Source organism: Muntiacus reevesi, chromosome 9 (genome assembly GCF_963930625.1).
Source record: "Muntiacus reevesi chromosome 9, mMunRee1.1, whole genome shotgun sequence".
Classification (NCBI taxonomy): Eukaryota; Metazoa; Chordata; class Mammalia; order Artiodactyla; family Cervidae; genus Muntiacus; species Muntiacus reevesi.
The window spans coordinates 85,614,987-85,641,521 of NC_089257.1; the positions used below are offsets into that span (position 1 = coordinate 85,614,987).

The 26,535-nt window shown below is 39.8% G+C and overlaps 1 protein-coding gene across 2 annotated transcripts in view; it reads right to left on the bottom strand.

The window, feature by feature from the left end:
• Positions 1 to 26,535, bottom strand: part of PDGFD (platelet derived growth factor D) — a 263,650-nt gene that overhangs the window by 15,182 nt on the left and 221,933 nt on the right. For both annotated transcript variants that reach the window (XM_065945262.1, XM_065945261.1), the window contains exons 4-5: positions 21,564 to 21,626; positions 14,538 to 14,736 (exon numbers count right to left, since the gene is read on the bottom strand). In XM_065945262.1, coding sequence (XP_065801334.1) covers positions 14,538 to 14,736; positions 21,564 to 21,626 — 262 coding nt within the window. The remainder of the gene's footprint in view (positions 1 to 14,537; positions 14,737 to 21,563; positions 21,627 to 26,535) is intronic.

The window sequence follows — 26,535 nt, forward strand, 5'->3', positions numbered from 1 at the left end:
ATGAATATCTCCTCACAAGAATGCAGTTAGGGGAAAGTCCTTTGTCCATTTCCAGGTTCCATACCATTTCTGAATGCACTTCCCTTGTCACCAGTCAGGCTACTGCAAGAGGAATCCCACAAACGTCAGGCAACTGTCATCAGACTTACTCTGATTTTAACCCCATTAAATGTCTTAGTCCTAAACCAAAACTGGGTGAGGATAGTAAGGAGTGCTCTTTTGGGGTAGAGGTCAAAGGCTAAGGATGCTCTCAGTAGAATGCATCTGAATGAGACAGAAATGAAAGAAGGCACAAAAGGATGAAGATTCCACTTAACCCCATGAAGTCAGCTAAAATGCTGGCCATGTGGTCAATGACCCCCTTGAATAAGCAATTCAACGGCAAGTGGACTCATGCTCTGCCCTGTGTGCCTTTGATTCTCAAGGGCAGGGATTTTATCCCAACTCTCACATGCTGAGCCCAGGACACTGTGGGAGCTGCAGAAATGCTAAATAATTACCATGCATAATTGATGGCTGTTTCTTTCTTCCTTTGCAAAGACATATCATAAGTTTAGCTATAATCAATCCAGTTTTAAATTAAATGAACTCTGTCTTGGGAAAGGAACCATTTCATTGCTGCTAAAACCCTGAAAATAACTGCAAGCAAAGCAGAGAGGATTACATAAATGGATTAAGAAGTGCTGCAATCATCCATTACAAGTGTCACCTTGAGATAAATACTGATGCTGGCTGTGCATTACTGGGCTGCAGACAGGGCTAACGCAGAGGGCCAAAGCTGCGGATTGTGATGCTGGGGGTATATTTTGTCCACCATCTAGGAGCGAGAGGTACTATTTGCAGGAAGGGGTTGTAACGTGTGAGGTTTCCCAGGTGGCTCAGTGGTAAAGAATCTGTCTGACAAAGCAAGGAGACATCGGGGGACTCAGGTTCAACCCCTGGGTTGGGAAGATAAGCTGGAGGAGGCACGGGAAACCCACACCAGTATTCTTGCCTGGAGAATCCCATGGATAGAGAAGCCTGGCGGGCTACAATCCATAGGGTTGCAAAGAGTTGGATATGACTGAGCCACTGAGCACGTGGTGAAGTGTGGAAGGCCAAGAGGGATGGGAAGGAAGTGACAGACTGGGTGTAGGTGGGTTCAGCCAGTCCTCTGCTAGGCACCTGACTCACAGGCCTACTTACTGAGGCTCCCCACCCTTTTGAGATGTGTGTTACCTACTCAAAGTGAATACTAAGTAGGAGAACTGGGCTTGAAGTCATTCTCCCTCTTGCTGCCCAGTCTCTGCCACATCAGGCAGAATGGGGGGCTGGCAGGCAACCTGGGGTTGAAGGGAGAAGACCAATCTCACTGGCATAATATTAAGCTCTCCTGTATGGCGGTGTTCTAGGACTGGGGTGGTGAATGGCTACACCCTTATGTCCAGAATATGTCCAAGCCAAATTATAGCGTGCTTTCTGGTGGGAACTCAGCTGATCGCCTAGAGAGCCCTCCACAAATCAGGGTAGGCATGCATGCCTTACTTGTCTTGGAACAAAACTCTTCACATTGTATAACTGTTTTACTGACTCACACTGGCTACTTCCGTTTCCTACCGGCCATGAAGAGATTTACGATGCTGTCAGTTATTTATGCACCAATTCCCTGACGTGACTAAGAACTGTGGCCCTGTGTGGTTTCTGTAGAATCCAGCTGCCCTGCTTATCGGGGGGATTGAAACCATGAAGGCACTCAATTTAGAACTAGAACTAAAAACATTCCTCAGAGTGGATGCAAATAACTTTAAAGCGCCATAGCAGACTTTCTGCAGGGGATATTGAATTTCAAGTCAAAGAAGACTGATTAGGCAGTGCAGCAGAGCGGGGAGCCAGACAGGGGGCTGGGTGGTAATTAAGGCTTCTGGAGCTCTGGTCTGAGGGGGGCTCTGGTGTGAGCTTCTGTGTGGGGTGCAGGCCACGCGGTACAAATCCAGGGAGAAGAGCCACCCTTCCCATTCCTGATTCAGTCTCCAGAGTGGAATATTACCGAAAGCGAGGATGTACCAAATTTAATTCAAAGGCCCATTAATTTCATCTAATTACCCTTATTTCACTCAGCTGTACATAATGTCATCATCCCTCTTTCACTGTCCTTCTGAATTTGAGTCCTGCCTTCTCATGGATCTTTGACGTCATTTCCATTTTTGTGTTCTGCACTGACAATCTGCTTGGAAAGGCTGACAGTGTTGTCAAAGCCTTCCTCTGGACACAGGAATCTAACGTGGGCCATTGCACCCAGCCGTGGGAAGCACCATTTTCCTCAGGGCTGGCCTCAAAGTGCAGCCTAGTCACAGAGGCTCCTGGGCTGTGGGGTGAGCTCTGAGGTCTGAGCACTGGGGTGGGGATATGTAAAGCGACGGGACGTTGTTGAATGCACACCCTCATAAGTTTCTAGTCTATGAAGGCTCAGATTTGGGAGGAAGGAGAGTCACCTGGTCTTTTTGATATTGGCCATCCCAAGTATCAGGTAATATAGCAGTTCTTTATGAATATGATTGCATGAAATCCCCATCAATGCTATGAATTACATACTATTGTTAGCCTTATATTTACACTTGAGACAATTGAGCCTCTGAGAGGGAAGGGAAAAAACTCGTCTACAGCCACACATCCAGTCAGGAGAAGAGCCAATCTGAATCTAGCCTTTTCATCACTCTTGTACTTTGAAGCTCCAGTCTGAAGATCTGAAGAAGGGTGCAGCGAGCAGATTCTATGAGCCCTGTTGGAGCTTTCCGACTAGAGGTCTACTTCCTGTCAGATGACCTGGCTTCCTAGGTGCGTTGTCAGGCACTGACCCGTCACTTTTAAGATGTTGTCAGTTACATATATCCAAGCATGTACTCCTGTGCACAAATATTCATCTATCAGATTCTACCCAGAAAGTACAAGGACCATAGTCTTGCTAAAGAAGCAGGCAACTGCACAGAACCTAGTGTTTTCCTTTGATATTGAAAAATGCCACCTGATGTGAACAGGTGACTCACTGGAAAAGACCCTGATGGTGGGAGAGATTGAGGGCAGGAGGAGAAGGGGATGACAGAGGATGAGATGGCTGGATGGCATCACCGACTCAATGGTCATGAGTTTGAGCAAGCTCAGGGAGTTGGTGATGGACAGGGAAGCCTGGTGTGCCGTAGCCCTTGGGGTCACAAAGAGTCGGACACGACTGAGCGACTGAACTTCCTTGAGTTAGTCTCTTCTGGGTACCAAGTTTATTATGCTGTTCCCTCATCAATCTTTATCCTGTCATATGTGTCACCAGTCTTGAATATTCTTGCTATTCTCTGATTAAACTTCTACATATTCTTGGAGTTAGTCAGTAATCATTTTGTATGCATGTATGCTAAGTCACTTCAGTTGTGACCAACTCTTTGCAACCCTATTGACTGTAGCCTGCCAGGCACCTCTGTCCATGGGATTCTCTAGGCAAGAATATTGGAATGGGTTGCCATGCTCTTCTCCAAATAATCATTTTACTATAATCCAGTTACAGCCTTTACAGTGCTAAAATCCTCTAAGGGTTCTCCTAGCAGGCAGCCTCTGTTCCTGCAGATTTAGCACATGGTCCTGGTGCCAGAAGAGCAAGTGTCTGAAGGAGGGCCATGCTTTGCTAACATCAAGCTTTTGTCAATCTAGTTTACCTTCTCGGGTGTCGCAGGCCACTGTGTCACTTTAATCTTCTAAGTCAAGAGGTATATTCACCCTACATCTCCTCTAACCCCTTCACTAAATACTCACCTCACATTCTCTGCCTCCTATTGTAGCACTTACTTTGTAGAACTTGCTTTATCCTTTTCTTTTTTAAATTAATTTATTTTAATTGGAGACTAATTACTTTACAATATTGTGATGGGTTTTGCCACACATCGACATGAATCAGCCACAGGTGCACATGTGTCCCCCATCCTGAACTCCCTCCCATCTTCTTCCCCATCCCATCCTCTCAGTGGACTGGTTTGAGTGCCCTGCTTCATGCATCAAACTTGCACTGGTCATCTATTTTAGATATGGTAACACATGTTTTGGTGCTATTCTCTCAAATCATCCCACCCTCGCCTTCTCCCACAGAGTCCAAAAGTCTGTTTCTTACATCTGTGTCTCTTTTACTACCTTGCATATAGGGTCATTTTTACTGTCTTTCTAAATTTCATATATATGCATTAATATACAGTATTTGTGTTTTTCTTTCTGACTTACTTCACTCTGTATAATAGGCTCCAGTTTCATCCGCCTCATTAGAACTGACTCAAATGTGTTCCTTTTTATAGCTGAGTAATATTCTATTGTGTATATGTACCACAACTTCCTTATATGTTCACTGCAGCACTGTTTACAACAGCTAGGACATGGAAGCAATCTAGATGTCCAGTGGTAGATGAATGGATATCCTTTTCTTTATTTAGGTATTTCTCATCCACTAAACCATAAGGTTCTTGGAATCAGAGTTAATCATATTTTAATCCCCCTCTCATAGTGCTTTGCCATTAGTGGAAGAAGTATATGTAGGTCAATTAAGTACACCGCTCCTAAAACCATTTAGTTTCAAAAATTAGAAGCTGCATGGTGCTGAAAAAATACATTTTTTGGTAGTCTTAGAATATGTGCCATTTCAGGACATTTGAAATAATTAATTAAATCCAATAAAAAAACAACAGGAATCACTATGGCTTCCCTAGGCAAACATTTCTGATTTTCTTTAAACATCTTTTGTGGGATACCAATCAACTTAAAGCCCAAATTAGAAAATGCTTAGGCCATTTATAGACCTACTAATCAATCCAAGTTTTCTTTGTAAGGCATAGGTACTCCATAATGACTAAATGAATCAAATACTGATTGTAGTTGGGTTAGAATTGAACAGCTAGGATTCTAGAACCAGCTCAATGACAGATGAACTGTGATGCATGAAGATTGGCACCAAGACCCATGGGCTCTAGAAGCTTTTCCACATAGCTCTTCCACATCTTTTACATGGGGTGAAGGATGGTGTCCAGGAGGCTGGCTCTCTGATATACATCTCAAGGTGCTCAGGAATATGTCTTTTGCCAAATGGGTGATAGTCCCACAGCCTGCTACATAAAGTGCTATAAACTTGACTTTGATATTACAAGACCAGATTTATGGTGCTTTAGGTAGTGGGGGAGGTAAGGGAGTATATGAATAATTGTAGTATTTTTATACCAAGAAACGAGGGGCTCTCAGCCTTCTTTAAGGTTCATAAATTTCCTAGGAGGCAGTCTATTCATCTTTATGAGCATTACATCCTGATTGTGATTTTCAGATTCCAACTTCTATAAATTAGCACTTAATTGTGACAACTGTTTCCACATTTCAACCCAGTTTTCAAGTGCAAATGAGTCTGGAAAGAACAATTATTTTATAACTTTTAATGAGGGAATATCAAGGTATTTTAAACTCAAAATCATGAATCTCATGACTCCATTTGCTGGTTTCATTTCTCAAGAATGGAAACATTCACCACTTGTATTTGTAGAAATTAACCTAAATCATAGTAAAAGATTCCCAGTCAAACAATTCCTAATTGTCAGGGTTAAAAAAACTGTTAAGTGGTGAATGAATGGAAATTTATTGAGCAGCTACTATGTGCTGGGTACTATGTGAGATGCTTTCACAAACTCAAGTCTCATGGAATTCTCATAACAAACCTTCATCTTAGAGACTACTTTTTTAATCTGATGGATGTGGAAACTGAGATGCAGAGGAGTTGAGTGACTTGCCTACAGTCACTGGACATATAGTAGACATTTGACAAATACATGCTGGAAAATGAATGGGTGAATACAAGGTATTGGATTAGGCATGAAAGCAGCTGACACTGTCATAAGGCAATTCTCTGAAGTCTAGTGGGGGGTGTATAAAATAGATCTATAAAATGAATAATAAGAACAAGGTTAGGAGATGAATAAGAATCAAGGAGACCTTTAAATGTATGTCTTTCTCTCATTTACTAGACTATGAGTCTCTGAGTTTTAAGCACCACTGGGTCCCTCACAGCATTGACCTTGCAGTCAACACGCTCAGGTTCATAAACACTTCTGCATTTGTTCCTTTTATTAGATAAAATGGGAATAACAGTACTCTCCTGCCAAGAAATTCATTAAGCCTGAACAAGTTAAAAGTGTCTGAAGTGAGGTCCAAACCCTCAGCTCCCAGTAGGTATGCCTCACATTAATGTTGAAATGAGTAAAAGAGATCAACGAAATAAGGTTAAGAAAAGAATCACCTAAAATCAGAAGTAGTCCAGATTCTGCAACTGGTGATCGCTAAGGAAAGGGAGATCATGCTCACTCTGATCACAGTGTCAGAAAGCAATGATGTGTGTTTAGCTTAATTCAATGAGACACAGCACTGAAGCATAGTCCTTGCAAGTTAAGACACTTAGCGAGCCAGATCTCCCAGCACCAGCAGCTTCTGCATGTGTGAGTTCTAGGAAGGGTGTGCTGTCTCCTTAAGTCCATCAGAGCACTGAGCCCAAGGATACTGCAGGGTTCCTCAATGCCGCACAGGTAAAAACTGGTATAGGAACGGCAAGGCAAATCCACTCACAGTAACGGGAGTGACCGTCGTGGAAAAGGCACGTTTGTCCACCAAGATACTAAAAGTCACCTATGGTTTTCTACTGTGAAATGGATTTTCCAATCAATTTGCACCTGAGTCATATGCCTAGATGTGAGGAATATTTGATGATGAAAGTGGGCTTAGGATATCCACAAAGACAGACAACCATTATCAGAGAAAAGCAGAGGTTGCGCTGGCACTAAGAGAATAAACAAGCAAAAAAAGTCCTTGATCCTGGGCTGAGTTTTTCTTCAAACTTTTATGTGTGTGCCCTCATAGACGCATGCAGCACTATATAAGACAATGTGGTTTTTATTAATGCTGCAGGCAAACTGAGTGAGTAGGGCACCCAGATACTTACAAATCATATGGGTTACAAAGAGTGGCTAAGGCCTAAAAACTAAGCTTTAAAAAGGGAACGTCTTTTTCTGTTTTGCATATAGAGTTATCGTTACCATCTTTTTAAATTGCATATATATGCGTTAGTATACTGTATTGGTCTTTATCTTTCTGGTTTACTTCACTCTGTATAATGGGCTCCAGTTTCATCCATCTCATTAGAACTGATTCAAATGAATTCTTTTTGATGGCTGAGTAATATTCCATAGTGTATTTAGACTCTGTGGGAGAAGGCGAGGGTGGGATGTTCTGAGAGAACAGCATTGAAACAAGTATACTATCAAGGGTGAAACAGATCACCAGCTCAGGTTGGATGCACGAGACAAGTGCTCAGGGCTGATGCACTGGGAAGACCCAGAGGGATGGGATGGGGAGGGAGGTGGGAGGGGGGATCGGGATGGGGAACACATGTAAATCCATGGCTGATTCATGTCAATGTATGGCAAAAACCACTACAATATTGTAAAGTAATTAGCCTCCAACTAATAAAAATAAATGGAAAAAAAAAATGGAAATGTCTTAAAAGCAAAATGGTGCCAGAAATTTCTCAGTAAATAGTGTCATAGAAAAGTTGAGTACTTGGAATTTATTTTGTAAAATTTTTATGATTGTACTGATTATACAGATACTTAAATATGACAATTTTTGGATAGTCCCATAGGAGGCTCTCCAGACTTTTAAAGCCATACAGGGAAGAGAACAGGGTCCACAGAAATGCCTTGGTTCTATGCAGAGTTTTGTATTCAAATAATAATAGTAGCCAGCATTTATTGAGGGCCTACTAGGAGCTGGATGCTCTGCTATTATTAAGCTTAATACAACTTTGCAAAGGGGTTGTAATTAGCTATTTTCCTAAATGCTGAGGTCTGCATATAACTTCTCCACTGCCACTATCAGGAACTGATTTAGGATTTTATTGTAAATTTACTTGACTCCAAAGTCTGTGCTCTTCCCACTACCACAGTCTTTCTTTTTGCTCTATTTCTATCAAATTTATGGTAAACAATTTTAATATTGATAAAACACAAAAAAGCTTTTACTTGGCACATACCACATTGTTCTGGAAACCCAAAGAAGTTAGCCCTTACTGAACATAAGAAATTAGAAAAATCCATTTGACTTAATGTCTCTTGTACTCCTGTTTAATTTACCTATGGATAGTTGCAGAAGAATGATATCTCAAGACTGCCTTACCCAATTCATCCATAGAGTCAAGGACTTTCTGCAAATTCTTACTCAGATATCAAATAGGCAAATAGAAAGTTGTAAGCATTTGATTTACATTGACTAGCTCATTTCTAAAATAATGTTCATATCTTAATACACTGAAATTATTTCCTACATTATAAATCATTTTTGAAAGAGCAAGTTACCTCTTTCTAGTTAGTATGCAAGGGCATGACAAAAAACAACACTAAGTGACTAATTTAAAAATGAAAGATATTTGCATCTAAAAGAATTCGGAGCCAGTTCTAACATTTTATATGAAAAACATATTTATTTAATTTAATCCTCAGCTTCTTATGCCAGTTATTTACCAATAAATTGTTTTAATATTAAAAAGTGTTTTAGATATTATAGAAAAATAACATCATGTAAGAAATCACAGAATTGATATAAGATCCTGGGGAATGGGTTGCTAACTGTCCCAGAGTTACAACATCTAACCATTTAGAATCTGTGAAAATCATCTTCTGGAATCAATTTAATATTAGTATGCTTGATGCACTCAATATTAACTTACTGATTTTTAAAGAGGAGTGCACATCAAATTCAGCTCATGTATCAATAAATGGCAAATCTTTGGGGAAAATGTATTTTTGTCAAGCATTATTGTTGTTCAGAACTACTAAGTTGGAACGCCTCAACAATTATATCCATATTTCAATCACAACACAAACTATGAAAACAGGTTTCCTTATTACTATTGGGTTTTCTATGGCAAAAGTGAAAGTGAAATTTCCTCAGTCATGTCCGACTCTTTGCGACCTCATGGACTACACAGTTCATGAAATTCTTCAGGCCAAAATACTGGAGTGGGTAGCCTTTTCCTTCTCTAGGGAATCTTCCCAACCTAGGTCTCCCACACTGCAGGCGGATTCTTTACCAGCTCAGCCACACAAACACAACATAATTCAGGAAAGTCATGCTCTCCTGGAATAAGTAAAAAAAAATGGATCTCACATTGTTAATTCCCATAAGTCACTTCTCAATGCCCAGTCCAGTAGAGTTTAAGACTGACAGCTTTTTCATGTTGAGATGTCAGATTTTGTGCTATATACTTGAGTAAATACACACTGCCCATAAATTCAAAGGACTTCTGTTTTCAAGGAATCACAGTATAATTTCTGTTAACTTCAGTGGTCGTGCTTCCTTGACTTCCCTGGGGACTCAGTGGTAAAGAATCCACCTGCCAATGCAGGAGACCTGGGTTTGATCCCTGGGTTGGGAAGGTCCCCTGGAGAAGAAAATGGCAACCCACTCCAGTATTCTTGCCTGGAGAATCCCATGCACAGAGGAGCCTGGCGGGCTACAGTCCATGGGGTCACAAGAAGCCGAACATGGCTTCGTGACTGAACACAGGCATAGGCACATAGTGGTCATGCAAGGATTCAGAGAGTTATTACATGGTTTGTAGAACATCCATATAATTTTTTACCTAATTATGTGCAAATTTGCTGTTATCAGCATGTTCATCAAAAGAAATAAATGCAACTTGAATTTCAAATTACTTATTTTAAAATTTTGAGCAGCTGTAAGGTTGAAATTATTGGCAAAAATTGGGTTTTGGAAATGCAGTTATCCATAGATTTCAATTATCCATGCTACCCTTTTCTCCATTACCCCCTAGGAAACTGAAAGTTGGATATACTAACTTGTCCTAATATTATCAGTCCAGAAGCTTTTACAGACAAGTTTTTGCTTATCTATTACTTGTGAATTTGAAAAAAAGTGAAATTCTAGCTGAAATTCTGGCTTCAGTACTTGGCAGTGTTATGTCTCCTTTCCCTCCCTCTTCTCTCTAAACTTTTAATATCCTCATACTTACCATTTTCAAGTCTCTTCTTAAGGAGAAATAAAACATCACTGTCACCTCATCTCCCTTCAAATAACAGTAGAAGCAAAGCATAAAATTTAATTTAAATATATTAACTCTTTTATACTATTTAAGTACTTCACCTAGTGTATTTATATTTTATCTTAGTGTTTATAAAATTTTGTGATCTATATATTCACATTCAATTTTAGAATCTTATTCTTTGATATCATGAAAAATTTGACATCATGAAAAATTCCACTTTTGATCAGTCTGGGCAAATCAGAAAAAGGATGCTCAATAGATATTCACAAATGACAAGTTTGTTTCTACACATCGTCATTAAAAGATTATTATAGGGGCTTCCCAGGTGGCTCAGTGGTGAAGAATCAGTCTGCCAATACAGCAGATGCAGGTTCAATCCGGGGTCAGGAAGAGCCCGTGGAGAAGGGAATGGTAACCCACTCCAGCATTCTTGCCTGGGAAATCCCATGGACAGAGGAGCCAGACAGGCTAAAGTTCAGGGGACCGAAAAGAGTCAGACATGACTCAGCGACTAAACAACAGCAACAAATACTAGTAGTAGAAAATGTTTTAGAAATCCTATGAAGTGCATATTTTATTTGACACCTAACGGACCTCCATCATCTATAACTATTTTTTGGTTTTCACTCTTTTATTCACTATCCCATTTCTTATACATCACAATAAGAACCATGGATTTATATTTTTAAGCTGCAAAAGCTGACAAGAACAGCTGAAATACTAAACGTGACTTCCTCTGCTTCTGTGATACACACAGGCGGTTCAGCATCAGGGGAGTGATAAACAATTAAACCAGCACAGTTATACAAGCGTAGAGACAACGGTGACTTGCCAGTGTTCAATGAAAGGGTACAGATCTGCCTCAGGGCCATTTCAAATAAGAGATCGAGAGATGGAATCCAAGCCAACAGGGGAGAGACATTTACTCTGTCAGAAATCAGCAGAAAGTCGCCTTGAATACTCTAGCAAGGTTATTTCAGTAACCAAAGGCATTCTTAATAAAGGCTCAAGCCTAACTCTATGGGGTGGGTTTATATAAACTTTAGAAATACACCAAATTATTAATATCTCCAATTTCACAAATGTTAATTGAGCAGCTAAAAGGTGTCCATTGTTACAGATATTCAGTCACTAAGTCATATCTGACTCTGCAAGCCCATGGACTGCAGCACATCAGGCTTCCCTGACGAGAATGAGAGCTTGCTCAAACTCATGTCCGTTATATCAGTGATGCTATCCAACCATCTTGTCCTCTGTCACCCCCTTCTTCTCCTGCTCTCAATCTTTCTCATCATCAGGGTCTTTTCCAATGTGTCAGAGATCGTACCAATTTACTGAAGATAGAGGATGAACAATCCCTCAGCCCTGAGTGCCTCTGAGGATCGGTCTCAGTCTCCTGAAAGTGAAAGTCGCTCAGTTGGATCCTACTCTTTGTGACTCCATAGAATTCTCTAGGCCAGAATACTGGAGTGGGTAGCCTTTCCCTTCTCCAGGGGATCTTCTCAATCTCCTAGGAGCCATAAACTAATATCAATGCCCCAGGTTCACCCTCAGAGTTTCTGAGTCCGTGTGACTGTGACAGCACCAGGCACCTGTATTTTGTTAAAGCTCCCCAGGTGACTTAACATTCAGCCACAGTTGATACAACCAGGTCCTAGGATCTCACATTGCTCAGTCATATCTAACTCTCTGCAACCCCATGGACTGTAGCCAGCCAGGCTCCTCTGTCCATGGGGATTCTCCAGGCAAGAATACTGGAGTGGGTTGCCATTCCCTTCTCCAGGGGACCTTCCCAACCGAGGGATCAAACCGGGTCTACTGCATTGCAGGCAGATTTTTTTTTTTTTTTTAACCATCTGAGTCACCAGGGAAGCCCCCTTAGAGAAAATACAGAGATACAACAGCAATGCAGTAGTAGAATAAATAAATGCTGTAGCATCTCAAGTACTCCACGCTTGAGAAGTCTGGAGTGGTGGGCTTCACAGAGAGACAACAAGGGGCAATAAGGGCTCCATAAAGGAAGTGAAGCGGCCACTTCAGAATCTCAGTGACCACAGCTGGTTAACGTCTCTTGGCAAGTGCTGTGTGTCAGGTGCTCTGGATGGCACCGCTAACAATCCCTGAAAGCAGGTATTATCATACCCACATCGCCAGTGAGGAAACTGAGGCTCAGGAAGAACCAGTGATGAGCTGAAAATAACCACACAACTTGTAAGTGGCAGGGTTAGGATTTGAACCAAGATGCCTTGCCTCTAACTCAACATAATGTCTGCGGAAAAATAAGTAATGAATTTAGGTGATTTTTAAATTTTAGTATTTCAAAAAAGTAGGTGTCAAGTAGGGCTGACCCTCAAATAGTTGTCATGGTTAAGATACTTGAAGACATAGTCAAGTTTTATCATTTCTTTGTCCAATGCCATTTTAATATTTTTTTTCCTGGGGTTCTCAAAGCATCGTGAATATTTTATTTTCTTTCCAGTTGACCTGCTGCTGCTGCTAAGTTGCTTCAGTCATGTCCGACTCTGTGCAGCCCACCAGGCTCCCCCATCCTGGGATTCTCCAGGCAAGAACACTGGAGTGGGTTGCCATTTCCTTCTCCATCAAGTTGACCTAGTAGAGATTCAAAGACAGCAATGCCTTATAAAAAAGCATTTTCTTTTTTGAGTTGGATACAAAGTGAGCGCTGAGGAAATTTGATTTGAGAGTTACACTGTCCTGCATGCAACATCCTAGGTGGCGCTAGTGGTAAAGAACCTGCCTGCTAATGAAGGAGATGCAAGAGACTTGGGTTCCATCCCTGGGTCGGGAAGATCCCCTGGAGAAGGAAATGGCAACTCGCTGCAGTATTCTTGCCTGGAGAATCCCATGGACAGAGGAGCCTGGTGGGCTACAGTCCATAGCGTCACAGAGTTGGACATGACTAAAGTGACTTAGCACTCACACAGGCATGGGGCATATCTCCATAACATCAGGGCCACCAGTGACTCTGTTGTCCCCACTTAGCTGTGCAATTTAAGTATATAAGATTACGACCTAAGCCATAAGTAGCAGATTTAGGCAGGAGTTAACTAATTAGTCATTTCAGACTACATGTTCTAACAGATTGCCCTTACCAACACAAACATTATCTGCAAAAGGGCCCAGGTTCACAATTCCTGAAAGTGAAAGTCGCTCAGTCATGTCCCACTCTTTGCAACACCATGGACTGTGGCCTGCTAGGCTCCTCTGTACATGGAACTCTCCAGGCCAGAATACTGGAGTGGGTAGCCTCTCTCTTCTCCAGGGGATCTTCCCAACCCAGGAATTGAACCCAGGTCTCCTGCACTTTAGGTGGATTCTTTACCATCTGAGCTACCAGGGAAGCTACCAGGAATACTGGAGTGGGCAGCCTATCCCTTCTCTTTAAAAGGACCTCTGTTATTACAAAGTATAAGAAACAGGCTGTACTGTATTAAATATCTTTACATCTCTGATGCAAGTCAGCCTTATAAGACTTCCAAAGAAAATGTTAATAATAACAAATCTTATCAAATGAAGCAAGAACATAACAAACTAGAAATTATACTTTTATTCAATAAGGGTAATTACAAATTATTTCTCTATTAATTTGAGTTAAACATTCAAATAAACACTCCAATCCTAAAATCATATTACCCAGATGCAGCATCCTATTTTTGAAGAGTTTAAGTATTATGGTTTTAACTCTTGATGTTTTAACTCTGCCTGAATATTCTTTTCTCCTCCCTTCACTGTGTTTTTCTGAACCTTCCAACTGCATGTGTGCCCTCACACTTGTGCAAAATATCCCAGATCTCTGTTTCTTTCTTGGGACCTTTACATCCAATGAACTACCAAGGATGCCAAGCCTATGGTAGGACCTTATAAAATTTTTTGGAATGGACACTGGATGAGCAGAGTTGGAATCTTCCAGAGATTTGACCACTGCTTTACCAGGAGCCTCTCCTGCGAACACTGACTGAGTCCTGGGCTAATTCAACACCCACATCCATCAGAGAGGCACAGGGGACTGTTATACACGCACTGCCATTGGAGGCAAGAGACCAGGATTCTCCTTTCTCCTCCATTGCCATGCAGCCATTGGAGAGTTATCCAGCTCCCCTGACTTTGGTCACCTCTACTATTTATGGTGGGACTAAAAATGCCTTGTTTGCCAAGAAGCACAAAGTTGATCCAGATTATTTTATAAGGTCTTTTCTAGCTCCAAACTTTGACTGACTCAAGTCTTTCTTAGTCCCATACAAACAACACAGTTTGGGCAAAACACAGAATATCATTTGAAAGTGCTGTGAAAAGATAAATAAGAATGGGCTAACAGTACTCATCTGATTTAAGTGTATTAATTATATTGCATTGCAAATTCTTACTTGTTACTATTAGCACTTGTATCTGCTTATGAAGAACCGTATCTGTTTCTTACCTTTTGACTTCCTGTCATGATATGATCTGCCTCGATGATGAGGGGTATCCAAATACAGATTCTCAAGATCTTCTTGCCATGATTCTGGATTGAAGTGCTTGAGCAGCTCTTCCACAGTATCAAATTCCGCAATGGTTTTGTCCAAAGCATCCGCAGTGAGAGTGGGGTCCGTTACTGATGGAGAGTGATAGGATATCCCCTAAGAGTGACATACAGCTCAGTGTACTCAGAAAAAGTGCATTGCTATGAAATACAGGTCACACAACCTTATGGAAGGAACACAGACTTCTGATTATAAGACATCATGTATCTAAATATCATGCTAAGCCCCTATGCCATAGTCTTGCTATATTCCTAAATAATTACTTGGTAAATCATAGTCATTTGCTTTACTGCAAATCAAAAACAGGAAGATCATAAAATACCCAGCTCATCTGAACTATAATTATTAAAATGATACCAGATAAATGGAAATATCAAAATAAGTCATTAAATTTCTTGGTTCAAAGTCCCAAATCATCATATCCATATCAACAAATAATGGTAATAGGTAAATTATGAACTCCTTTTATCTTCCATGCAAACCGTGAGTAATCCATTTCATCTCCCATGCTTAGCCTCAATGCCCCCTCTTTCTAGCTCACATAGCACAATAGATGGTCTCTGAGCAGTGTTTAAATTTACTCTGGAAACATCTTGATAAAATTTGGTATTTTAAGCAACTTATTGTCAACAAGAATAATAAGCCATGAAACTGGCTCCCTTGACTTAAGACTGGAAGATTCACTTGGGTGTGTATGTGCGTGTATATGCATTGTGTGTGTGTGTGTGTTTGTGTGTGCGTGTGTGTGTGTGCATTTTAACTGCTATAGTTGCTAGGGATCCCTGTTGCCATTAAAACATTCTCAGGAATACTCTTTAAGTGGGATAACATCATAGAAAGTCTGGAAAGGATTATGTATTCTGCCATGGAATATATTCCCATATAAATTTCTAAGCACTTACTTCACTAACCCTTGTACAAATTAGAGGTAAATGAGCCATGAGTCAAACATCTCTGTAAAAGTTCATGACCCATTAACAAGGGAATGGAAAACACATAGTCTCCAATGTTTTCTAAATGTCTTTAAAGAAATTGCTAAACAAATAATATCCTCCATGGGCAAGTGCCTCATATCTCTATAGGAAAATAAAAATTAATGAAAACTTACATTTCTAAAACTTAGCTGCATTCCTAATGAGAAATAATATGCATATGCATTATAGAGTCCCAGACAGCAAAGCCCACAATTATTTTCAGACTTTCAGGTGAATGCTTTTACTTTTTAACAAATCAAGAGCAAAAGACACTTACTCTTGGGGGAACTGTCTGCTTTTAGCAAAATTAAGAAGTTTTCAGTTTAGTTCATTCGCTCAGTCATGTCCGACTCTTTGCAACTCCATGGACTGGAGCACACCAGGCTTCCCTGTCCATCACCAACTCTGGGATCTTACTCAAACTCATGTCCATTGAGTTGGTGATGCCATCCAGCCATTTCATCCTCTGTCATCCCCATCACATCCCACCTTCAATCTTTCCCAGAATCAGGGTCTTTTCCAATCAGTCAGTTCTTCACATCAGGTGGGCAAACTATTGGAATTTCAGCTTCAGCATCAGTCCTTCCAATGACTATTCAGGACTATTTTAGGATGGACTGGTTGGATCTTCTTGCAGTCCAAGAGACTCTAAAGAGTCTTCTCCAATATCACATTTCAAAAAAATCAATTCTTCAGCACTGATCTTTCTTTATAGCTTAACTCTCACATCCATACATGACTACTGGAAAAATGATAGCTTTGACTAGATGGACATTTGTTGACAAAGTAGTGTCTCTGCTTTTTAATATGCTGTCTAGGTTTGTCATAGCTTTTCTTCCAAGGAGCAAGTGTCTTTTAATTTCAAGGCTGCAGTCACCATGTGCAGTGATTTTGGAGCCCCCCAAAATAAAATCTGTCACTGTTACCATTCTTTCCCCATCTATTTGCCATGAATGGGACAGGATGACATGATCTTAGTTTTCTGAATGATGAGCTTTAAGCCAACTTTTTCACTGTCCTCTTTCACTTTCATCAAGAGGCTCTTTAGTTCTTCTTCGTTTTCTGTCATAAGGGTGGTGTCATCTGCATATCTGAGGTTATTGATATTTCTCCCAGCAATCTTGATTCCAGCTTGTGCTTCATCCAGCATAGCATTTCTCATGATGTATTCTACATCTAAGTTAAATAAGCAGGGTGACAATATACAGCCTTGATGTACTCCTTTCCCAATTTGAAACCAGGCTGTTGTTCCATGTCCAGTTCTAACTGTTGCTTCCTAACCTGCACACAGATTTCTCAGGAGGCAGATAAGGTGGTCTGGTATTCCCATCCCTTTAAGAATTTCCCACAGTTTATTGTGATCCACACAGTCAAAGGTTTTAGCATAGTCAATAAAGCAGAAGTAGATGTCGTTTTGAAACTCTCTTGCTTTTTTGATGATCCAATGGATGTTGGCAATTTGATCTCTGGTTCCTCTGCCTTTTCTGAATCCATCTTGAACATATATAAGTTCTCGGTTTATGTATTGCTGAAGCCTGGCTTGGAGAATTTTGAGCACTACTTTGCTAGCATGTGAGATGAGTGCAATTGTGTGGTAGTTCAGGCATTCTTTGGCATTGCCTTTCTTTGGGATTGGAATGAGAACTGACCTTTCCCAGTCCTGTGGCCACTGCTGAGTTTTCCAAATTTGCTGGCATATTGAGTGCAGCACTTTCACAGCATCATCTTTCAGGATTTGAAATAGCTCAACTTAAATTCCACACCTCCACTAGCTCTGTTCATAGTGATGCTTTCTAAGGCCCACTTGATTTCACATTCCAGAATGTCTGGTTCTAGGTGAGGGATCATACCATCAAGATTATCTGGGTCATGAAGATCTTCTTTGTAAACTTCTGTGTAATCTTGCCACCTCTTCTTAATATCTTTTGATTCTGTTAGGTTCACACTATTTCTGGTCCTTTATTGTGCCCGTCATTAAATGAAATATTCCCTTGGTATCTCTAATTTTCTTGAAGAGATCTCTAATCTTTCCCATTCTATTGTTTTCCTCTATTTCTTTGCATTGTTCACTGAGGAAGGCTTTCTTATCTCTCCTTGCTATCCTTTGGAGCTCTGCATTCAAGTGAGTATATCTTTCCTTTTCTCCTTTGCCTTTAGCTTCTCTTCCTTTCTCAGCTATTTGTAAGGCCTCCTCAGGCAACCATGTTGCCTTCTTGCATTTCTTTTTCTTGGGGATGGTCTTGATCCCTGCCTCCGGTACAATGTCACAAACCTCTGCCCATAGTTCTTTAGACAGTCTGTTTATCAGGTCTAATCCCTTGAATCTGTTTGTCACTTCCATTTTATAATCATAAGGGATTTGATTTAGGCCATACCTGAATGGCCTAGTGGTTTTCCCCACTTTCTTCAATTTAAGTCTGAATTTGGCAATAAGGTGTTCATGATCTGAGCCACAGTCAGCTCTTGATCATGTTTTTGCTGACTCTATAGAGCTTCTCCATCTTTGGCTGCAAAGAATACAATCAATCGGATTTCAATATTGACCATCTGGTAATGTCCATGTGTAGAGTCTTCTCTTGTGTTGTTGGAAAGAGTGTTTGATATTACCAGTGAGTTCTCTTGGCAAAACTGTATTAGCCTTTGTCCTGCTTCATTCTGTGCTCCAAGGCTAAATTTGTCTGTTACTTCAGGTATCTCTTGACTACCTACATTTGCATCCCAGTTCCCTATAATAAAAAGGACATCTATTTTTGGGTGTTAATTCTAGAAGGTCTTGTAGGTCTTCATAGAACCATTCAATGCCAGTTTTTTCAGCATTACTGGTTAGGGCATAGACTTGGATTACTGCGATATTGAATGATTTACCTTGGAAACCAACAGAGGTCATTCTGTCATTTTTGAGATTGCATCCAAGTAGTGCATTTCAGACTCTTTTGTTGACTATGAGGGCTACTCCATTGTTTCTAAGGGATTCTTGCCCACAGTAGTATATATAATGGTCATCTGAGTTAAATTCATCCATTCCAGTCCATTCCATTCCAGTTCATTCCAGTCCAGTTCACTGCTTCCTAAATGTTGATGTTCACTCTTGCCATCACCTGTTTGACTACTTCCAACTTACCTTGATTCATGGACCTAACATGCCAGGTTGCTATGCAATATTGTCCCATGCAATATTCATATGCAATATTGTTAAGAGTTTTTATAAGAGCATAAATACCTACTATTGGTATAATTTGTTGTAATTCAAATACAGTCTGTATGGAAAGGGAGTAAGTGACAGATGGGGTTTGGAGTGTAAAGTGTGAGACATGAGATAGATTGGTGAAGGTACCAGTCCAGCTCTTTAATCTAGGGGTGTGTTCGTGTGTGTGTGTGTGTGTGCATGGCTCATAGAAGCTAAACCCTGATTAAGGCACATTACTTCTGTCTTTCACAACCCTCTTGGTACACTGTGATTAAGGCAGCTAAATTTATGATTCAGCAACACAAGTCCAAATTCCCACTCAACTTTGTATTGTCTGGATCTACAGTCTACTTGGCTCTTACTGACCACACGATGTTATGGTCTGAGACCCACAAAATCAAAATTAACTGGCCAAAGTTAGGTGCATGATACCATAAGAAAGCTTTCAGATTACATTTTTCCCTCTTTTTTGAGACAAAAGCAGGTACATCAATCAAGCCATTCAACCGCAAGCAAAGCTACCTAAAAGATTCTGGGGAACTCCTGGCAAAGAGCTTCCTGGGCTTAGCCTTAATAGTACCTAAGGTATCGTGTGTATTCAGACGTCTCTCCAAGAGAAAGCTGTGGAGGTGCTCTTAGTCCTTGAAGATGAGGGGGGAATCTAAGCCCTTCTAATATTAGTTTGAAGAGCAAATACAAACTATAGGTACAATGTAAAAGTGACTTTGTGTATGAATTTTGCTGCTCTTTTCAAGTTTTGACTTGAAATACTAATGATGGTTGGGGATTCCCTGGTGGTTCAGATGGTAAAGAATCTGCAATGCAGGAGACCTGAGTTTGATCCCTAGGTTGGGAAGATCCCCTGGAGAAGAGAATGGCTACCCACTCCAATACTGTTGCCTGGAGAATTCCATGGACAGAGGAGCCTGGTGGACTATAGTCCATGGGGTCACAAAGAGTCAGACATGACTGACTAACACAGTAGCGATGATTAAGAAAATACTTATGACTGACTAGGTCACCTACTCAGCAAAGGAGAACATTTTTGTTTCTGAGGCAATTATTTCAAAACTATTTTTGAGGGAATTACTAGTTGATTGTGCTTCTTTCAATGGCACTATAAATTTGATCTCATTCAGATTTTGTTATACGTTCATAAAAATCAAACTAAAAGCTAAGTGAATTACTTTAAAATGATAAAAATTTGTAAAAAAAAAAAAATGCTCTGAAAACTGTACACCAGTCTCAACAAAAGCAAAGAATGGTTTACATAGAAGCTAATGGGAGATCCAAGGGCTCTTGTTCCTGCTTCAGAAGGTTCTTGAAAATCAGAATGCTGAGGAAAGAAATGAGGTCTCCCTCATCTTCCAAGAGGACTCAGCAGAACCTGGACTTAGAACTCAATCTGGAAGAGTTTCCAGTGGATTCAGACATAAGGCTGAGCTTGCACAAATGCACCAAATGGACGGGACGATCCTTCTCTTTAAGAGGACCTGGGCCATCCTGAGTTAGAAGGGGACTTCAAGCTTATTAATTTCTGCCCTTGGGGCAAGGAATGATGAGACAACCCTGAGCTACCATGCACAAGATACTTGGGAAGTCAGAGGATCTCCTGACAGAACAGAACATTCAGTCCTGGTGGAAAAAGCTGCCACTGGCATGTACCTTAAATTGTCAGTCAGCCTCTAACTGCCCACACCTCCTGCCTAGCCTCTTAGCTCCCGAGTACCCCAGCATTATTTTAATTTTCTCCTACCTGACAATAATTGCCTATACCCAGTTAATTTCAGAGCATGCATTCCCAACTGTCAGAGATGAACAAAGTTTTTATAAAATCACCATTAGAGACCTTGCTGATCTCCATCAGATCATATTCTAGTCTAGCAGCCACACTTGGTGAATTAAAGAGTCACAGAATCCATAGAAGAGGAAATCCTGGCATCTCAGGATATTTTTTAAAAATCCCCCCAAGAACAAAAGATACACTTTCACTTCAGGGGAAAAAAAAAAAATCAATGTTGACTCAGCCACACTAACATACTTTAGAATCATAGCCAACTTTTCTCCATGCTCTTAATCTTAATAATGAACAATTGCATTTATCATATTTTAGTTTATTGGTACACAAGTGCTAACCACAGGATTGGTGAAAACAAAACCTGCTCTTTCTGTACAAAGTAGATAAGTAGACAGAATACTGAGAAATGACTAAATTTGGAGGAACACAAATGGAGCACAAACCATTTTAAGTTTCAGGGTGAGTTATGTTTTATTTCTAAGACACACAGAATACAAGTCTGGCTTGCACTTAAGTTTTATCTTGCGATTAACACTGGGACTTTTTCACATATGAAAAGACCATTGAAAATGGAAAGGTTAACAGCTTCCCCTGGAATATCCAAAAAACTATTTCAAAATTCCCCACTTGAGCTTGGGCCTTGGACCTGTTTCATATATTTTATATGGTTGGATAGTCCTTTAGTTGGAATGTCTGCTTTGAAACTCATAAATATTTAAGTCATTGTCTCCTGTGTTCCCACAATGGGTACTGACATTTCCTGGAAACCTTTCTGAAAGAGAAGGCAAAAGGGCATCTGACATAGCCCACTGTAACCTAAAAGAAGTGGAAGAACACATCATGCTTGAGATCTGGCTTTGGATCAAGCCATAGATCCTTCATGCAGCTAAAGTCATCCCAGGATTGACCTTAGCTACTACTCCATCAGTTGTTTTTGCAGGCAACAGAAAAATAAATTACTTACTGAGATAGAGCTTGTGACTGACTCCCAGTTGGTCTCTGAGGCTGCTGCAGGTTGGAAATCTTCCTAGAAGGCAAAGAAACATTCATGCGAGTCAGGCAAACTCCTGTTCAACTCATTACATGCACAGTTTCATCTCAGCCATCTGAATTTGCTTCCAACTATGTGACAAGGGGAATACAGGCTACACGCCTGCTGAGCAGATCACCATCTGCCTTAAGCACCTCTCCTCAAGAGCCCTTGTCATTCAAGACATGGACAATTGCATTCAAATATTCTTATAAACATTTGTGAAATGAAAAAAAATGTGAGGACAGGAGTTCAAATTTTAACTCAGTCATCCATTGGCCACGTGGCCTCTCCTCTCTAATCCTTCTCTTCCTGTCTGCAAAAGGAATGTGCTTTTACATCATGACATGCCGTGCTACGCTCAGTCATGTCTGACTCTTTGTGATCCTGCGGACTGTAATCCGCCAGGCTTCTCTGTCCATGGAATTCTCCAGGCAGGAATACTAGAGTGGGTTGCCATTTCCTTCTCCAGGGGATCTTCCCAACCCAGGGATCAAACCCACATCTCCTGCACTGTCAGGTGGATTCTTTACCACTGAGCCTCCTGGGAGGCCCTGTAAAAGGCTGACGTAGGATGCTTAAATTACAGGGTCATTTTGAGGATTGACTGCAATAATTATGTAATTATAACTAGAACCTAATAAAGATTAATAATAATTATTATCAGTGTTAGTGTTTACTTGGTTTGAACTATGTTCTGTATTATGTTCATTTCTGTCAAGCTAGTCTATGATAATCTGTGACCTTTTAAAGATAAATTAACTGACAAAATGCTATTCCTGACTCTATCAAGAAATGTCAGAAAGACAGGCAGGAGGAAGGAAATGGCTGTGGGAGTGACAAAGCACTACCCACTCAAGGAAAGAAAGTGAGGAGCAGACTCAAACTCTTAAAGGAATGGTGACCTCAGAGAAAGAAACTTCTTTTATAAGGCAAAGTTCTTTCTGATTTGCCTGTTAATTATTCCAGTACCTGTAAATTTCAAAGACATAATGGGAAGTAAAGCTGACTCTATCATTTTCACAAGTCACACATGATTTCTTGACACTGCTAAAATAAATCACTTTGGTTAATTTCTTCTCGCCTGATCAGGGAGTAGGAGGTATTTTAAGACGACACTGAGAAAAATTCAGCCACTCAAATTTGACAGCTTATTCACCCAAGTATGCTTACTGAATGAGACCTAAGAATCATGTCTAAATTCCATTAACATTTTGAAGAGCTGGAAGTGTATTTCCTAACTGCTGATGATAAAATTGGTTTATAAAAAAATGTCTACATAGAAGAAACTTTAGTTGTTTTCCAGAGGGAACTAAGGCAAATGTGGGGTTCAGGAATGAACATCTATTAAAAACTGGCTGGGCATCATCATTCTAATCTCAATCTCAAGGAAGAGAGGAGAAAGAAAAATCTCTGCACTCTGCAAGACAGAATGTACATGGAAAGAACACTGATATATCATGGAAGGATGGGTACAAGCAAATGAAGATAAACATTTATATGAGTTTTCATAAACTGGTAAACAAGTCAAAATAAGCAAGAAAACCAATGGCTTCTCCCTGTCTTGGAGATGCTATTAGTGTGAGAATATATTTCAGATTAAAAAATGGGACATGAGTAATTCTCAGATCAGAGAATTTTCATTTTTACTCATTCATGATATATTTGTTAATCATCTCATGTGATATATTCTAAGATGAGCATAGAAGCACAAGGAGATAAGAATCTATAATTCCTCTCAAGGAGTTCAAAATGTAGACAAATAAATAAACAGGTGAACAAACTCAGGCAGGTGCTCTGATAACTCGAGATACCACAGGCAGTAAGAAATTCTTCTTGCCTAGGAAGTGGGCTTAGAAAAATTTTGCATAAGAAGGTAACTTGACCTGAGTTTTGTAGACTCAGATAAGTAGACAAGCAAGCAGATGGTTATTTGCTAGAATGGTATAGTAGAAGACAATCAAAGAGAGAGCAACCTATGATTGCTCTCTATATGCTTACAATATGCTCATATATGCTCTCTATATGAAGAGAGTATACAGAAAAAGGAGCGAGTTGATGGGGAAAGTTAATGAATCAGTCATGTTGGACATAAAGTATTTGTAGTACTGATATAACATCCAGACATGTTCAGGAAGCCATTTGTTATATGAGAATCAACCTCATGAGAGAATCCTGAACTTGAGATATAAAACTGGGAAATTATCAGCATAAAAATGGCTGACTTATATAGTATTGTGTAATTAACTAAATAAGTAATGGATTGCCTCAATGGCATAGGAAAATCAGAAGAGGAACCATCTTAAAATTTTGGAAGTGGAAAGAACTCTTAGGATTATCTAAAATGCTAAAAAGATATGAAGGTTAATCTCTTTATTTTAGTTACAGTATTAGAAGACCAATTCGCAGAGAGACAGTGTGCTCTATATTATATAGCCGTCTTCTGGGAATGATTGGACCATCAGAGCCCATTCCTCAGTAAAAAACTGCGTGGTGATTTTTCACATCATTGCAGCTAGCATGGGTAATTGTATGCCTGGGGGAAGAAAATGGAACAGAGTCCAAAAGGAAAGTCTTCTATTGTAGGTTCTATACAGTGGGTCTAGTGGTAAAGAATCTGCCTGCCAGTACAGGAGACACAAGAGATGTGGGCTCAATCCCTGGGTCAGGAAGATCCCCTGGAGTAGGAAATGGCAACCTACTCCAGTATTCCTGCCTGGAAAATTCTAAGGGCAGAGGAACCTGGTCAGCTACAGTCCATGGGGCCACAAAGAGTTAGACATGACCGAACACACACACACACACACACACACACACACAGATTCTTTGAGTAAGATAGGAATCTAATTTCATTTTTTTGCATTTAAATATCTAGTTTCTGCAGCACCATTTATTGAAGACTATCTTCTTCACTATTTGGGCTTCAGAATTTCAGTCAGAAATTTTAATAGGAAAAAATGATAAAGAGGTCTTTCATTAAGACCTATACAAAATATATTAATAAATTTATCTTCTCTTAGCAATATGAATATTAGACATTTAAAAGAAACCAACTTTCTTTTATGTTATTTCAAAAGTTTGCCATTATAAATGGCATTTGGGAGAATGGATACATGTGTGCGTATGGCTGAGTCCCTTTGCTGTTCTCCTGGAATGCCACATCAGTGTTAACCGTCTATGTGCTTAGTTGCTCAGTCATGTCCATCTCTTTGGGACGCCGGTGGACTGTAGCCCACCAGGCTCCTCTGTCCATGGGATTCTCCAGGCAAGAATAATGGAGTGGGTTGCCATGCCCTCCTCCAGGGGATCTTTCAACCCAGGGATCGAACCCATGTCTTCCACATTGCAGGCAGATTTTTTACCATATGAGTCACCAGGGAAGCCCTGTTAATTGTCTATACCCCAATACAAAATGCTTTTGGTATTAAAATAAAATAAGAAGGATGACATTTAAAATGAGCTTATAAAAGGGAATGACATTCATTACAAAAATAAAATACAGAACCTCCAAATTTTGCCTTGAAAAGAGAATCTCGGCATGGGAAAGATATAGCAATTTTACTTTCTAAGTCTATACTCCTAGGATAATTCTCATATCTTCCACCATAATCTCCCAAATCCAAGATAGAAGTAAATCTCCTGTCTGTTAACTTTCTCCATGCTTCTTCCTTCCTCCTTACAGTCTGCATTACATAAGGCAGCTGGAATTATCTTTTTTTTCAGCTTTTTGAGAAATAGTTGACATAAAATGCTGTATAAGTTTAGGGTATATAATGTGACAATTTGATATGTATATATTGAGAAATAATTACCACAGTAAGGTTGACACATCCATCATTCACATAAATACAAGTGTGTGTGTGTGTGAAAGAGAATGTGTGGTGCAAATATTTAAGATATTCTCTTAGCAACTTTCAAGTACATAATACATCAGTCAGCAGGCTGTGTATTAGACCCTCAGAACTTACTGATCTTATTACTAGAAGTGTGTTGTCAATATCTCACATTTTCCCCAACCCTTCTGACCCCAGCAACCACCATTCTACTTTGTTTCTGTATGAGTTTTGTTTTGTTTCCTAAATGATTCCACATATAAGTGAGATCATATAGTTTTTGTGTTTTTTCTGTCTGATTAGTTAGTTCACACAGGATAATGTCCTTAAGGTTCATCCATGTTGTCAGAATGCAGGATTTCCTTCTTTATTGTGTTTGAATAAATACGTATAAATATAATGTAAAATATATGATATATATTACAAACATATAATATATAATTTGGATATATATCATATTTTCTTTATCCATTCATCTATCAGTGGACACTTATATTGCTTTCATATCTTGGCTATTGGGAATAATGCAATGAATGTGGGGATGCAGATATTTCTTCAATAGAGAGATTTCATTTCCTTTGGATGTATATCCAGAAGTGGGATTCCTGGATCATATGGTAGTTCTATTTTTAATTTTCCATACTGGCTGCACCAGTGTACATTCCCATCAAAAGTGCATTAGGGCTTTCTTTTTTCCACATCCTCAGTGACAGTTGTTACCCTTTGTCTTTTTAATAATAGCATCCTATCAGGTGGTAGGCGATATCTCACCATGGTTTTGATTTGCATTTCTCTGATGACTGGTGATAACAAGCATCGTTTCACGTACCTATTGACCACTTACATGCCTTTGGAAAAAAGTTTACTCAGACCCGTTCTCATTTTAAATCAGATTATTTGATTATTATTCTTTTTCTTTTCTTTTTTGCTATTGAGTGGTATGAGTTGTTTGTATATTTTTTATATTAACTGCTTATTGGATACATAGTTAGGCAAATATTTTCTCCTATTCTGCAGGCTGCCTTTTCATTCTGTTGGCTGTTTCTTTTGCTGGGTAGAATTTTTTACTTTAA